The 15,359-nt window shown below is 43.5% G+C and overlaps 1 protein-coding gene across 2 annotated transcripts in view; it reads left to right on the top strand.

The window, feature by feature from the left end:
* The window catches only part of ARFGEF2 (ADP ribosylation factor guanine nucleotide exchange factor 2), an 86,612-nt gene that overhangs the window by 36,435 nt on the left and 34,818 nt on the right, over positions 1-15,359 (top strand). For both annotated transcript variants that reach the window (XM_053246762.1, XM_053246761.1), the window contains 7 exons: positions 160-365; positions 1,126-1,210; positions 1,307-1,478; positions 4,232-4,383; positions 5,079-5,207; positions 5,896-6,054; positions 13,523-13,670. In XM_053246762.1, the coding sequence (XP_053102737.1) occupies positions 160-365; positions 1,126-1,210; positions 1,307-1,478; positions 4,232-4,383; positions 5,079-5,207; positions 5,896-6,054; positions 13,523-13,670 (1,051 nt within the window). The remainder of the gene's footprint in view (positions 1-159; positions 366-1,125; positions 1,211-1,306; positions 1,479-4,231; positions 4,384-5,078; positions 5,208-5,895; positions 6,055-13,522; positions 13,671-15,359) is intronic.

The raw sequence follows: 15,359 nt of genomic DNA, 5'->3' as shown, positions 1-15,359 counted from the left end.
GCATAGTAAAACATGAAATTTAGTTTTGTAATGCAAGTTACAAAATTACATTTGTAAAATTAGTAAGTTTTAGTAAGATAGTAACTATCAATAGTAACTGTCTGATAATGTAATTTTCAATGGCTTTCTCATTTTTGTTCTTTGTGTTTTTCCTGTTAGAATCAAGTGGGAGAATTCCTGGGGGACAGTAACAAGTTTAACAAGGAGGTGATGTACGCTTATGTAGACCTACTTGACTTCTGTGGAAAAGACTTTGTATCTGCTTTGCGTATCTTTTTGGAAGGATTCCGGCTACCTGGTGAAGCCCAGAAGATTGATAGACTAATGGAAAAGTTTGCTGCTAGATATATTGAGTGCAACCAAGGGTAACTTGAAACAAATCAAATTACCATACAATGAGTGCATTTTTGGAAGCCTAAATTGGGAGATGGTGGGCCTGACTAATTACAAATGTACAAACCAGGTTCACAAGGCAAAAATTGCATTAGGTAGCATCCAGATTATGACTTAGACAAGCAAAACAATTCCATTTGAGTACAGAGGGAGGAGGTGATTTTTGCTCATCTCCCCATTCCCCTTCCCTCTTCAGCTCCTTGTGCCTACTGAAAATATGTCCCTAAGGGTGCCTCCTGAACATTGGTTGAATGTTGCTGTTCTTGATAGTTTATATTCTGCAAGCATAGGATTTATCTGGATGACTGCTGCCAACTATCAGTCTATGAATTTCTGAACTTACATAATTGCAGAATTATGTCAACAGGCAGGTCCCTGTTGACCATAACAATTCCCTGTTATAAACTTTGGAGGACGCTCCAGTCACAGTTGGTTGAACAGCTTGCTTATTTATTTATTCACTTATTTACCTATTTATTTATTCATTTAACTTCTGTACCGCCCAAACTTTCGTCTCTGGGTGGTTAACAGAAAAACAATTAAAACACATATAAAAGTTACAACAATGCAACAATTTAAAAACAGCCATAAAAAGAGCTTGACTCTTTTCAGTAGGAGATGCTAGTGGATTGTTTTAAAAGGGCATCTTTAAAATTGGAAGTGCATATGTGAAGAGATAATGGAACAAGATGCAAGCTTCTAAAACTCCTTTTCTTTTTTTCTTTTTTCCAGCCAAACTCTCTTTGCTAGTGCTGACACTGCTTACGTTTTAGCATATTCTATTATAATGTTGACAACAGACTTGCACAGTCCCCAGGTATCTTTAAAGAAAATACTACTAAACAGTTAAAAATGGATTCTTTTTAACTTTGAAAACTTGTCTTCCATTTTGTGTGTCTTTTTGTTTTAACAGGTAAAGAATAAGATGACAAAAGAGCAATACATAAAGATGAATCGTGGGATCAATGACAGCAAAGACCTTCCGGAAGAATATTTGTCTACTGTCTATGATGAAATAGAAGGGAAGAAAATTGCAATGAAAGACGCTAAAGAATATGCAATCACAACCAAATCTACTAAGCCAAGTATGTTTTTAACAAAACAAAAAACAACCCACCCTTCAACATGCAAATTCGGACATTTTCTTTGTAAATCGTTTTTCATAGTGTACCTTGTCCTGTCCCTGCTACATAGTATTTACTCATGGTAAGATTTTGATTAGTCAGCATAACAGATAATGTTGGACTTGACCTGCAGAGATCTGGGTTCAAGTCCTCACTCAGTCACAGAGCTCACAAGGTGACTTTGGCCACTCACTATTTCTGCCTAAAAGGTTTATTATGTGGGTAACATGGGATAACTGACAGCAGGCTTGGCTGTTTGCTGCTGCTTCTGCCGGTGATAATGCTTGGAGTTAAACCAGGAAGGAAGCTGGCAACACACTGTTCTCTCAGCAGTAGCTGTACATGATCCAACCCAAAGTAATATGGATGCATTTAGCTTAGATGAACTTTGGTGATTGCCCTCTGGCACATTTCCCTAAAGCAATATTGAGAGTAGTAGCAGTAGAACAACAAACTGACAGCAGCTATTGCACACTTAAACATCAGAATCTTCTTCAGAGCCTCCTATAGCCAAATGAGGGTTGCCCAAGCAGTGGGAAGAAGAGTAAGGAGGGAGTGTCAATATTTCCCCAAAATATGCAAAAAAGGGAGAATGGAGTGAAACTAAGATTTGAAGATGTCTTTTAGTTTGCCACTAGTTCTGCTTAGAACTGGAGTAACAAAGCTTGCACAATGGGACTGGACATCTGCAATTCATAAAATGAATTTTATGTATTTAGTCATTTTATGTATGTATTTATTTAACATACTTTTATACCGCCCAAAACCCATGTCTCTGGGCAGTTTACAACAAAGCAAACAAACAAACAGAAAAAGTTAAAATATTAGTTCAAACAAAATAAATGATACGGGAAAATTAAAACATTACAACAATTTTAATTTTTTAATTTTTTTAAAATGTTAAAATTGTTAAAGCAATATTTAATTAAAAGCATGGGTGAAAAGGTGCATATTTAAAGACTTTTAAAGTGTTGTCAGAGATGGGGAGCCTCTTATTTCAGCAGGGAGTGTGTTCCAAAGCTTTGGGACAGCAGCGAAGGCCTGTCCCCGAGTAGCCAACAGACAAGCCGGTGGCAACTGCAGACAGACCTCTCCTGATAATCTCAAAGGGCGGTGGGGTTCATGATGAAGATGACGTTCTCTTAAATACCCAGGGCCCAAGCCATTTAGGGCTTTATAGGTTACAACCAGCACCTTGTATTTTGCCCAGAAATGTTTCGGCAGCAAGTGTAGCTCTTTGAATACAGGAGTAATATGGTCTCTCCGAGATGACTCAGAGACCAACCTGGTTGCCTCATTATGTACCAATTGTAGTTTCCTGACTACACACAAGGGCAGCCCCACATAGAGCGCATTGCAGTAATCCAGTCTGGAGGTTACCAGCATATGTACCACTGTTGTGAGGTCGTTTATCTCAAATAAAACGGATGCAGCTGGCATATCAGCCGAAGCTGATAGAAGGCACTTCTGGCCATTGCCCCAACCTGGGACACCAGGGAGAGGCTTGGATTCAGAAGCATCCCCAGACTGTATACCTGTTCCTTCTGGGGAAGTGTGACCCCATCCAGAACAGGCAGCTCAAAATCATCTCCCGAGTTTTGACCCACACAACGAGTACCTCCATCTTATCTGGATTTAGCCTCAGTTTGTTATCTCTCATCCAGCCCATCACCGCTTCCAGACAGGCATTTAGGGAGATTATGTCCTCTCCCGAGGGTGCTGACATGGAGAAATAGATTTGGGTGTCATCAGCATACTGATAGCACCCTGCACCAAATCTTCTGATCATCTCTCCCAGCTGTTTCATGTAGATGTTTAAACAACATCGGAGATAGTATGGAGCCCTGAGGGACACAATACAAAAGTTCAGATTTTGAAGAACAGTCTCCAAGGGATACCATCTGGAACCTGCCTGAGAGGTAGGAGTGGAACCACTGCTGTAAAGTAGTGTCTCCCACTCCCAACCCCCTCAGATGCTCCAGAAGGATACTATGGTTGATAGTATCGAAAGCTGCCGAGAGGTCCAAAAGGACCATCAGAGTCACACTTCTTTTGTCAATTCCCAATTGGAGATCATCCATCAGGCCGACCAAGGCAGTCTCCACCCCATAGCCAGCATGAAAGGCAGTTTGAAATGAGTCAAAATAATCAGCTTTCTCCAAGACTGTCTGGAGCTAAGAGGCCACCACCCTCTCAGTTACCTTGCCCAGCTGCAGAACGTTGGAGACAGGCCTGTAGTTGTTCAACTCTGAGGGATCCAAGGCAAGCTTCTTCAGAAGTAGTCTAATAATTTACTCCTTAAGACAAAGAGGCATCCTACCTTCCTTTAGAGAATTACCTGGATAGAATTGATTCTTTTCAAAAGCAGACCTTAATAAAGGAAAATTGTTAGGTTGTTGTAAACTAGAAACTGGGAGATTACAAAATATAAGTGAATAGAGTGCATGATTGGATTATAGTTGGGTTTTTCCCTAGGAAGTGAAATAAACCATTTAGTATGTATACATGAGACTCCATTTAAATATTTTATTGTATCCTCAGGATTGTTTACTATAACATGTTCAATTAAACATGAATTTCCTTGGGTTACTGTTATCTTTAGCGGGGTTGAAAGAGGGATTTGTTTTTAAAGTTCTATGTTCTGACTTGTCTATATCTCTATATAAATGTACCCAAAAGACCCATTTATGTCACTGTCTGTGTGTGTTCCTTAGATGTAGCCAGTGAGAAGCAGCGGCGATTGTTATACAACCTGGAAATGGAACAAATGGCAAAGACTGCTAAAGCTCTAATGGAGGCAGTAAGCCATGCAAAGGCACCTTTTACTAGTGCAACTCACCTGGATCATGTCAGACCCATGTTCAAAGTAAGTGTGGAACTCTGTCCTAAAATCATTGATACTTGGCATAGTGTAAACTTGCTAGATGGACAATAGTGACATGCCTTGAAGTCATATTACTCCCCTGCTAACTGGGCAAAGAGGCACCTTTTACCATGGTGATTCTCTTTATTTAGCAGGGGGAGAGTAACTGGCCCTATCCACCCCCAGCACAGTACTTCCAGTGACTGTTGCTGGTGTGTGTCTTATGTTTCTATTTAGAATGTGAGCCCTTTGGGGACAGGGAACCATCTTATTTGTTTGTTATTTCTCTTTGTAAACCGCCCTGAGCCATTTTTGGAAGGGCGGGATAGAAATCAAATTATTATTATTATTATTATTATTATTATTATTATTATTATTATTATTATTATTATATTTGCAAAGCATCCATTTAAGGTGGTGTGGATATTTAGGGGCATAAGGTATGGGTACAGTTCATGAGTGTAAAAAGCACTGGAAATAATGGGGGGGGGCGGTTTACAGCTTTTTAAGCTTAGGTAAAAGATACCTCAGAACTGGGGGAAATACCCTGATGTTCTTTTCCTATGTCCTGTGAAGGCGAATAGGTCCATTTTGGCTTGAGTAATATCTACAGTAAATATTTACTTGGGACAAAGTGTCGTTGGATTGTAACAAAGCTGAATTTTACAATGGATTTCCCCCCCCCCCTCTCTTGTTAGCTTGTGTGGACTCCATTACTGGCTGCTTATAGTGTTGGTCTTCAGAACTGTGATGACACCGAAGTTGCGTCATTGTGCTTAGAAGGAATAAGATGTGCTATCCGAATCGCTTGCATTTTTGGCATGCAGGTTAGTCCATAGTAGACTAGGACACTGGAGGCAATGTTTAATGAGAGCTGCTGAAATGATCAAAATTTGTATTTTCTAGCATGAGTTCTATAAGTTATAAAAGTATTTGTTTCCTATCCAATGGCAGCAAAAAAATTAATTTGTCTCCCTAAACATGTATATTTTGACCTAAATATTTATATTACAGTATTGAGTATTGAATACAGTTCCCTTTATTGAGCTTCAGTGCCCAGTAGCCTCTCATGGTCCACCTTAAGTCCATTGGTAACATTTTTAGTTCAGCTTTCCCCTAAGATAGTACTTGTTCAGTCTAAGTTGAGTGATTAAATAAATATATACATTAGTTCAATTTTTTCTGCTATTCTTCCACCCCGTTTTCCCCACAAAAGAGTTGCCACAACCATGCCACCCCCTTACTCTGTTTTAATCTCCTTTGCATCAAGTCTATTTTTTCCCTTGGTTACATGTCTTAGAAATGGAAAACAAAGCTCAATCAAATGTCCTTTGCCCCTCCCATGATCAAGGGAGACCATTCGATTTTTTGCAGCTTCCTTCTTGATCATATTTCTTCCCTCACACTGCCACCCTTTTGTCTAGCTCATATCAAGGATAGGGAAGCAAGTCATTTAAGTATGGAAAGTGTCTTTTGCTGGGGTTTATTTCTACTTTTGGTTTTTTTATATTTTAGCTTGAACGAGATGCTTACGTGCAGGCACTTGCCCGCTTTTCTTTGTTGACTGCCAGCTCCAGCATCACAGAAATGAAACAGAAGAACATAGATACCATTAAGACTCTTATTACAGTGGCACACACTGATGGAAACTACCTAGGAAATTCCTGGCATGAGGTAAAAAAACAACACCACACACAGAGGTTTAGTATGCTGTCAGTTTGCTGTAGTCTTGCTACTTGTGAGAGCTGGTATAGGATGGTGGCTAAGAGACTGAGCTGTGGAATCAGGACTTGGCTTTGAATCCCACCTTTTCTATGAACTTATGAGGTGGCCTTAGGCAAACCACTTCTTCTTGTCTCAACTTCCCAGCCACAATATGGGGATATTCACTTATCTTACAGGGTTGTTGTAAGGATTACATCGAGATAATAGAATCTCATTTAGAACAAGTTATATCCCACCATTTGGATTTGCAAACTTTCCAGTCTGGGGCATTTATGTCTTGTCTAGATTACGTTTTAGCTTGTTTGCCCTCATTGGGACTAAGACAACCACTTGACACCATGTCAAAGTTTCTGCTCCTCCCAAGGATCAGTTGAGGGGGCAGGAGGGAGAGCTGGGTGTCAGCAGTGTAATATCTCAACCCGAACCTCCAGATGACCTCTCCCAGTAGTTTCATGCAAAACACCAAACCAAAACTGTATGTTCAGAATTTTTCACAGACTACTACAAAGATAGTGACCTCCATCCTGTTAAATTCTGTGGATTTATAAACAAACGAGACACAAATCAATGAATTGCACACAATGGATGGATGGATAAGGGATTGTGCAAAACGTTTCTTAATAATAGAAACATCTCTTGATATTGGGAAAAATCTCATTGCACCTTCCTTTTCAGTGAAAAACTGAGATTTGTCTAGGCATTGAGATTGTCGGTGTGGTTTGAAAAATCCTAGAGTGATTCATAGGTTCAAGGGGTCAAGTTTCCCCCTTCTGTAATGTGTAGTAAAACTTTCATTGTATCCTGATATTGCCAGGATGCCCTCCTGCTGTAAACCACTGGCTGTTGAGTGAAATAAGCACATAGGGTCAGTATTTTTAATGCACATTTCAGAGAGGGAACGCTTGACCCAGGCTTGGCACTTTTTGACAGCAGTCTTACGTCAACTGCGAAGAGTAATTCTTCCCTGCATACACAGAGCACTATGCAAGCTGGGTCTTTCCTGTTGGTTTTAGAGCTGGGTAATATGTGATAGAAATGCCCTGTTGGGATATAACATTGTTTATATGGACAGACCTGGTCCAAGCCCAACCGACATCTGAGGCAGCAGGTCCAGCTTCCCCCTCCCCATCTTCACAGTGACAGTTCTGCTGTCCTCTCCCCTCCTCAGTGCTTTGTATGCTGAGGAACAAGCTTAACTCCTGCCCCCAACCCAAGCCCTCTTTCCTGTTGGGGGGTGGGGGCAGCAGCAACTGCCCTTGGCTGCTCTTTGGCTCTCCCACCAACTTCTTGTTTCCCTGCTTAAAGGGGCGTGGGGAGTGGATAGTCCTAGGAAAAGTAGAGTTTTCCTCAGGAGAAGAGCTGGTCTTGTGGTAGCAAGCATGAATTATTATTATTATTATTACACTTATATCCCGCTCTTCCTCCAAGGAGCCCAGAGCGGTGTACTACATACTTGAGTTTCTCTTTCACAACAACCCTGTGAAGTAGGTTAGGCTGAGAGAGAAGTGACTGGCCCAGAGTCACCCAGCTAGTTTCATGGCTGAATGGGGATTTGAACTCGGGTCTCCCCAGTCCTAGTCCAGCACTCTAACCACTATACCACGCTGGCTCCTAATTGTCCCCTAAGCTAAGCAGGGTCCATCCTGGTTGCATATGAAAGGGAGACTAGTGTGAGCCCTGCAAGATATTCCCCTTAGAGGATGGAGCCACTCTGGGAAGAGCATCTAGGATCTGGATAGTGATCCGTTGTAACCATAAGGAATGGGTTCTGCGCCTGCGCAGGGACCTCATGGGCTGATTGATTAGCTCCTCTCGATGCCCCTCCCGCCTGCATGTGCTGTGCTGAGTTCATTAAGATTGGCGGTTGGGGCATCTCCTTTTCAGTTTCTCTTTGACCGCCTTAGCGATCATACCTCATAGCTGTTGCTCCTCGTTAGAAACTACCTAAAACTCTTGGCTTTGGACTGGATTACGCTTTACTCTAGATGGACAAATTTGTTGAAAGATCGTTTGCCTTTCTCCTTTGACCTTGGAACAGATTTTGGACTGAGTTTACTTGACTGACTCTCTGATTTGGTGAAGAGATTGTTTGCCGTGGTTAGCAGGCTATCGTACAATGGAGGTGAAGAAAACCTTTAAAAGATGTGTGAAATGCCGAGCCAAACTACCGTCGACTGATTACCATGACGCTTGCTTAATGTGCCTTGGCGAAGAGCACAATACTGCAACTTGTAAAGTTTGTTGCTCGTTCTCAAAACAAACTAGGCAGAATAGAGCGTTGCACCTCCTGGCGGCTTTGTATGATGAGGCCCTCCCCCCGCCTCGGCCTAGTACTTCACCAAGCTCCCCTTCAATGTCGGGCACCCTGTCGGTATCAGGCTCCCCGGAGTCCGGTAGCAGTGGAACTGCACGAAAGCAGTATAAAACCATGTTACTGAGTGCAACAAAGAACACAGATGTAATTTTCAAGAAACACAAGGAGGCTTCAAAAAAGGAAAGACACAAGGATCGGGACCGCCAAACAAAGGGAAATGCTAGGGACTTGGAGGCGCCAATATTAAAGGCGCATTGTTTTCCTTCCCCCGTATTGCCACAGGCTTTTGATGGTGACTCGGATGAGTTTGCCTCGACCTCGACATTGACCACGACATCGACAGCTCGTTTTCTAACTTCAGCTTCGACATTGGCCATGGCATTGACTACTCAGATTCCAGGATCGACTTTGACCTCGACGTTGATGGTTCACCTTTCTCTCTCGACATCGACAACAGCATCAAACTCAACATCGACATCAACATCAACATGCATTCTCAATGCCGACGTCAACATTGACAATGTCTGATCAGGCAACAGTGGACCCTCAACGTCGAAAATTGTGCCTACGGGAGGAAGGCTCCCTCATCTCTTGTCTTCAGCACAGACCCCTTTTCAGTCCCCCTCTACACCTAAAACACTGGGATTAGGTGTGCAGGACCACGTGATCTACTTGACTCAGCTTCAAGTACTTCGTCTGGATCTACCTTCCAGGGGTTCCGGAGCACAGGGCTGGATGATGAACATGATGAAGAGGAACCAGTTAGGCTGCCTAAGACCCCTTCCTACTCACCTTTACGTATCCAGGAATCAGAGATACGTGTGCCTGCTCCAACCTTATTGCAAGGTGAACCTTCTGTATCAGTGCATCAGAGTGTGCCTTCTGTACCCTACCCACAGCTGCGGTTTTCACCATACTTTTCCAGGGGACTATGCAGATTACCTGCATCAGAAATCCCTACAGGGACCCTCTGCTCCACAGCCAGTGTTGCAATCACAGGGGCCTATTATTCAAGTGCTGCCAGAAGCGGTGCCACAACTACCAGCCACGCAGCTTCAACCATCAGCCATGCAGCCCCAACCACCAGCTGCGCAGCCGCCACAGATTCGACCACCGGTCAAGCAAATTCTGGAAAAACCTAGTGGCAAGAGGAAGCGGAAGTCTACTCCGCCCTCAGAGCCGCCATCCTCCCCAGGTGACGCTAGCATGGTGGATGACTCTGAGGCTAGCTCAGAATCTGACGACATCAGTCGGAGATCGGATCCCCCCCTCGGATGTTCCGCCTAGGCTCTCTACTTCGCCAACTGAAGAATTGAAGGCATATCATGCCCTGATAAGAGAGATAGTGGAGGCATTGGGAATGGATCTAAAATCTCCTGATGCAGATGTTGTGGACCCAGTGTACAATATGATGGGGAAATCAAGATCGTCCCATCCAGTTGCACTCACTATGATTCCAGCAAACAGCAAAGCAGCGAAAACTGCTTGGGAGTTCGTGCACCTCTGACTTCTAAACGTTTGGAAAATCTGTACAGAATCAGTGAGGAAGACAATACATACCTGCTGCACCATCCAGTGCCCAACTCGTTGGTCGTAGACTGCACCTCAACATCTAAGGGTGGTCGCCGCCATATAACACCTGCGGATAAAGAAGGAAGGAAGATAGATGTCATGGGGAGAAAAGTTTATAGTACGGCTAGTCTTGAAATTCAGATTGCCAACTATGCAGCCTGCATGGCCTGGTATAACCATCTCTTGTGGGATGCCCTATTTTAGGACTCGACATCTATGACACCGGAAGAGTTCCAATGGAAGTTTAACGAGACCTATGAAAAGACCACCTCAGTGACAAGGCAGCAATTGAGTGCCTTCAAACATCTTGCAGAGACAGAGTCCCGCACAATGGTTACATCAGTAGGCATGCACAGGCATGCTTGGCTCCGTTCCACCACTCTCCAGCCGGATATGAAGGACAGGGTGGAATCTCTGTCGTTTGATGGAAAGGGACTTTTCCATGAGGACACGGACACGTCTATGGAGACGTTAAAGAAGTAGAAATGTACGGCTTGTACTTTTATGACATCCTCGGGTGCGGCCAGTTCTGCATCAAAGAGCCTCTCTTATTCTCGTCAGAGACCCAATAGATTTCAGGATAGGAAAGATTTCAAGAGGCAATACCGGCCCTATCAACGGAATAGAGTGTATAACCAAAAGGCAAAGTGGAATACAACTTGACAAAATAAAGACGCTTCAAAACAGAGCTTTTGATGGGACTGTTCGTCCACTGCGCAAGCTTGCACAACCTTACAACCAATCCATTGGCCTGATACCACCTCCACCGGCCATTCTATCCAGGACCCCCACCATCGGTCCTGTGGTTGCCAGAAATACCATCAAACTGGCAAGCCATGCCCAAGCATGGCACAATATAACATCAGATAGGTGGTTCTTGCATATAGTGCAGACGGGATATGCGCTGGAATTCGAGACCAAACCTCCATTTTCGGAACTGACATACATGTCAGCCACGGAAATACTTCAGGAGGAGGTCAAGATCTTGCTAGAGAAGCAAGCAATTACTCCTGTGCAGTGGGAGAACAGACTGATGGGTTATTATTCCCGTTACTTCCAGATCCCAAAAAGAGATGGCAGGATCGGGCTATAATGGACTTGAAGGGTCTCAACTGTTACATTCTGGCCAGAGAATTCAGAATGATCACTCTACAGTCTATCCTGCCCTTCTTGGTTCACGGAACATGGGCAGCAACATTAGATCTGAAAGATGCCTACTTCCATGTCGGCATCCAGGAAAACCACCGCAAATACCTCAGGTTCATGGTGGGAAGTCAGATATATCAATACATGGTTCTCCCATTCGGCCTGTCAACAGCGCCGAGGGTTTTTACAAAGGTGATGGCAGTAGTGGTAGCCTACCTGAGGACACAGGGGATGATGGTCTATCCGTATTTAGACGATTGGCTCTTGGTCAATCACAACAGGGAACTCTTGATCCAACAAATTTAACAAGTAGTGCACCTGTTGGGAGACCTTAGAATCAACATCAACTGGGAGAAGTCGAATCTCGACCCAATGACTCGGGTGAACTCCATTGGAGCAGTACTAGATTTAGAAATGGAGCGGGCGTTCTTGCCTTTGGAGCGCATTCGCCAGATACAATCCCTCATCCAACAATTTGTGGAAACCCCACAGCAACCGGCTGTGCGGATTCAGAAGTTGCTGGGTCTGATGGCTTCTTGTACCACAACTGTGCAGTATACGTGTTTGCACATGCGCACATTGCAACTGTGGTAGCTCCACAACTTTTGCCCCAGTGTGGACAATCAGAACATGCGCATGACAATGCCACTGGTAGTTTTAAACAGTTTACGCTGGTGGATGGAGGAGCGCAATCTAAGTCAAGGTGTGGGGTTCGCAGCACAGGTCCCCACGCGTCGGGTGACAACGGATGCGTCCTTAACAGGATGGGGGGGGGCACATTGCTTAGACCACTGCATCCAGGGGACTTGGACACAACCGCAGACTCAACAGCACATCAACTACTTGAAGTTGATGGCGGTATTCCTGGCCCTCAGGGTGTTTGAGCCGTTGCTCAGAGGGGAGACTGTGCAGCTGCAACTGGACAATACAATGGCGATTGCCAATATCAGTCACAAGGAGGAACAGTCTCCTTGACGTTGTGTCTGCTCGCCCAGACGGAGGGCCCTTCTATATTATTTGGATCGGACTTATAGCTTCCGGAAAGGTAGGAAACTTTTTGTCTCATATAAAGGGAGCTGTAAAGGCTGTCCGCTATCTCGCCAACGTCTAGCACATCGGCTAGTGGAACTTATCTTCCAAGCCTATAAGTGTCAAAAGGTCGCACCACCCAAGACGGTGCGTGCCTACTCTACTAGAGCTTATGTGGCGTCAGCAGCCCATCTGTCAGGCATCAAGATGTCAGATATCTGCATGGCAGCTACGTGGTCCTCTCAACAGCCATTCATCAAGCATTATGCTATAGATTTGAGGACAGCGGGAGAGGCAAATTTTGGGAGAACTGTTCTAAAAAGGGTATTGGCATAAACTTCGGGTCAACTGTACCCGCCTCCATAGGGGGGTAAGCTTGCTAATCACCCATTCCTTATGGTTACAACAGATCATAATCCAGATAAACAGATTGCTTACCTGTAACTTATGATCTGGATGTGATCCGTTGTAGCCATAAGTCCCTCCCGAACCATCCCTGCTACAGAGCCAGTTGGAGGAGGGAGACTAATCGTCTTGTGGATCGTCCCTATGGGCGGTCTGCGAGAAACTGAAGAGGAGATGCCCAAACCACCAATCTTAACGAACTCGGCACAGCACGTGCAGGCAGGAGGGGCGTCGAGAGGAGCTAATCAATCAGCCCGCAAGGTCCCTGCACAGGCGCAGAACCCGTTCCTTATGGCTACCACGGATCACATCCAGATCATAAGTTACAGGTAAGCAACCTGTTTTTCCAAGTTCCCTTCCTGGCATCTCCAAGTTAGGGCTGAGAAAGATTCCTGCCTGCAACCTTGGAGAAGCTGTTGCCAGTCTTTGTAGACAAAACTGAGCAAGATGGACCAATGGTATGTTGCAGCTTCCTATGTTCCTAGATTCCAAGGAATTTATCATTCTTTGGGGAGTATCAGTGTTGGAGAATTCCTGAGAGGTGTTTGTCATGTGAATGAAGCTCCATAAACTGCTTCTATTTGTTGAAATGGCTTATCTGTGAACTAGCCCAGCCTTCCTGGGAGCCCCTTGAACCTACCATTGCAAAAGCTAAATCCCTCATCCGTGTTGTCCGTCCTTTGAAAAAGAGACTTTGGTGCTTATGAAATATCAGACCTGCCGAGGGGAATAGCTGTCTGTCTGCAAGACTATATGTAAAAGGGAGGAGGATCTGGTGAGCAGGATCTCTGATGGGAGTTCATTATGCTCATAGAGTGTGTGTGAATGCACAATCATTCCTCAGTCTTGAAGTGAACAGGGAGTCCCTTGCTTTGCAGATGTTGGTCTTTCATTGAAACTTAGGTTGTCAGCTGTGACACTGATACTGAATTGTACGTACATTTTTATTAGATCTTGAAATGCATCAGCCAGTTGGAGCTAGCACAGCTCATAGGAACTGGTGTTAAAACACGCTACTTGTCTGGGTCGGGGCGTGAAAGAGAAGGGAGCCTTAAAGGTTTCACATCTGGAGGAGAAGAGTTCATGGGCCTCGGATTAGGTGAGAATATATTTGACCTTTGCATGCCTGGGAATACATATTAATTAAATCAAGGCATTTCGTTCTAATGAATTACCAGTTCCTTTATTTCAGGTTACTTAGTTCACTGCTTAGCCTTAACTCTGTGAAGCCTGGTTCATACAGTTCATGATAGAGACTCACTGAATTGAGCAGGTCTGAAAATTAGAAAATGTAGTAGGAGACTCACCTTGTAGACCAGGTAATAAAATAATGTCTTTGAATAAATATTGCCATTCTTGGAATACCCAGTGGACAAGAGTTCCTTTAACTGTTGCATCATGTGTAACATTACATAAAGAGGATCACAGTTCAGTGGAATACTTTTTTTTCAGGAGAAAGATGTACTGTTTTGTATTATAAAGTATCAGCTTTTTTAACGCAAAGCATGCCTTGTTCTATACAAAGTGGGCTGTCTTTGTGCAACCTTTTAACTCCAAAGCATTCCCTGTACTTAAACATCCTACAGCCAGGAAACCTAGATTCTATTACTTGAATAAAGTGTGAATAATTATACAGCTTGCTTAATTTCCCCCACATTTAAGTGGTGATTCTCTTCTATTTATCAGGGGGAGAGCAAGTGATCCTGTCCTACTCCAGCACAGCAATCCTCCAGTGATTGCTGCTGGAGTTTATTGTAGTAGTAGTAGTAGTAGTAGTAAAAAATGGTTTGTGAGTCCTTTTGGGTCAGGTAACCATCTTATTGATTTTAAGCTGCTTTGAGAACTTTTGTTGAAAAGCAGTATTTAAATATTTGTTGTTGTAGTAGAAGTAATTTAAATTACATACTGTAAACTTTGACAGTCCTGACTTATTGATCTGCCTGTTGTTTTGGCATTTTGATATGTTTCTGGTGATCAATTTGTAAGTGTTTGGTCCTATGGGAATGGAAGGTGCAGAGAAAGGATTTTTTAATAAATAAATAATTGTGTTTCTATTCAGCTAGCAGACTGTGATCTACAACTGGATAATACCCCAATCTAAGATTATTCACATCAGTGACACCACTGTCATTTTTTTTTTTTGAGAGAGAGATGCATGTGAAAAATTAAAACTAGATCTTTTTTCATAGTTTAGTGTTAAAGATGGGTCCTAGAAAGACTGAAAACTATTGTAATGTTACATACTTATTCTCTATAAGGAAGGAATTCTGGACATAAATCTCAGTCTGCCAGTCCTATCATTCTTATTTTATAAACTGCATTTGAGCCCATTCCACCTAATTCTACAATCTCACTATCCTGTTGCTAGTCAGCATACTGGTCCACATACCACTCAGTGAACTGTGCACCCAGGAGGGATATGGGCTCACTGGTTCCGTGGTACTTAAGTCTATCGGTGCTTCTGACACAGGCAGAAGAAGCTCGATGCAAATGATGCTGCTTATCATTGCTGCTGCTGTGCCTGATTCCCATTGGGAAATATGGGAATGCGGCAGAGCTGCAGTCATGCACAGCACTGTTCACACAGAGTATTGTTTGCATGAAGCCTCTTCCATTTTCACTAGAAGCACTGATGGACTGATAAGTGCCATGGAACCAGTGAGCCTGCATTCCTCTTGGGTGCGAGACTTGCTGCACAATATGTGGACCACTGATGGCAGCCAACCATGCTTATAATAGATTATGGTGACTTCTCTTTAGATGTAACAATTCATTTTGGATTTTTCCT

Source organism: Hemicordylus capensis, chromosome 4 (genome assembly GCF_027244095.1).
Source record: "Hemicordylus capensis ecotype Gifberg chromosome 4, rHemCap1.1.pri, whole genome shotgun sequence".
Lineage (NCBI taxonomy): Eukaryota > Metazoa > Chordata > Lepidosauria > Squamata > Cordylidae > Hemicordylus > Hemicordylus capensis.
Note: the sequence above shows the minus strand (reverse complement) of the source record. Positions and strands in the feature narration are given on the sequence as shown.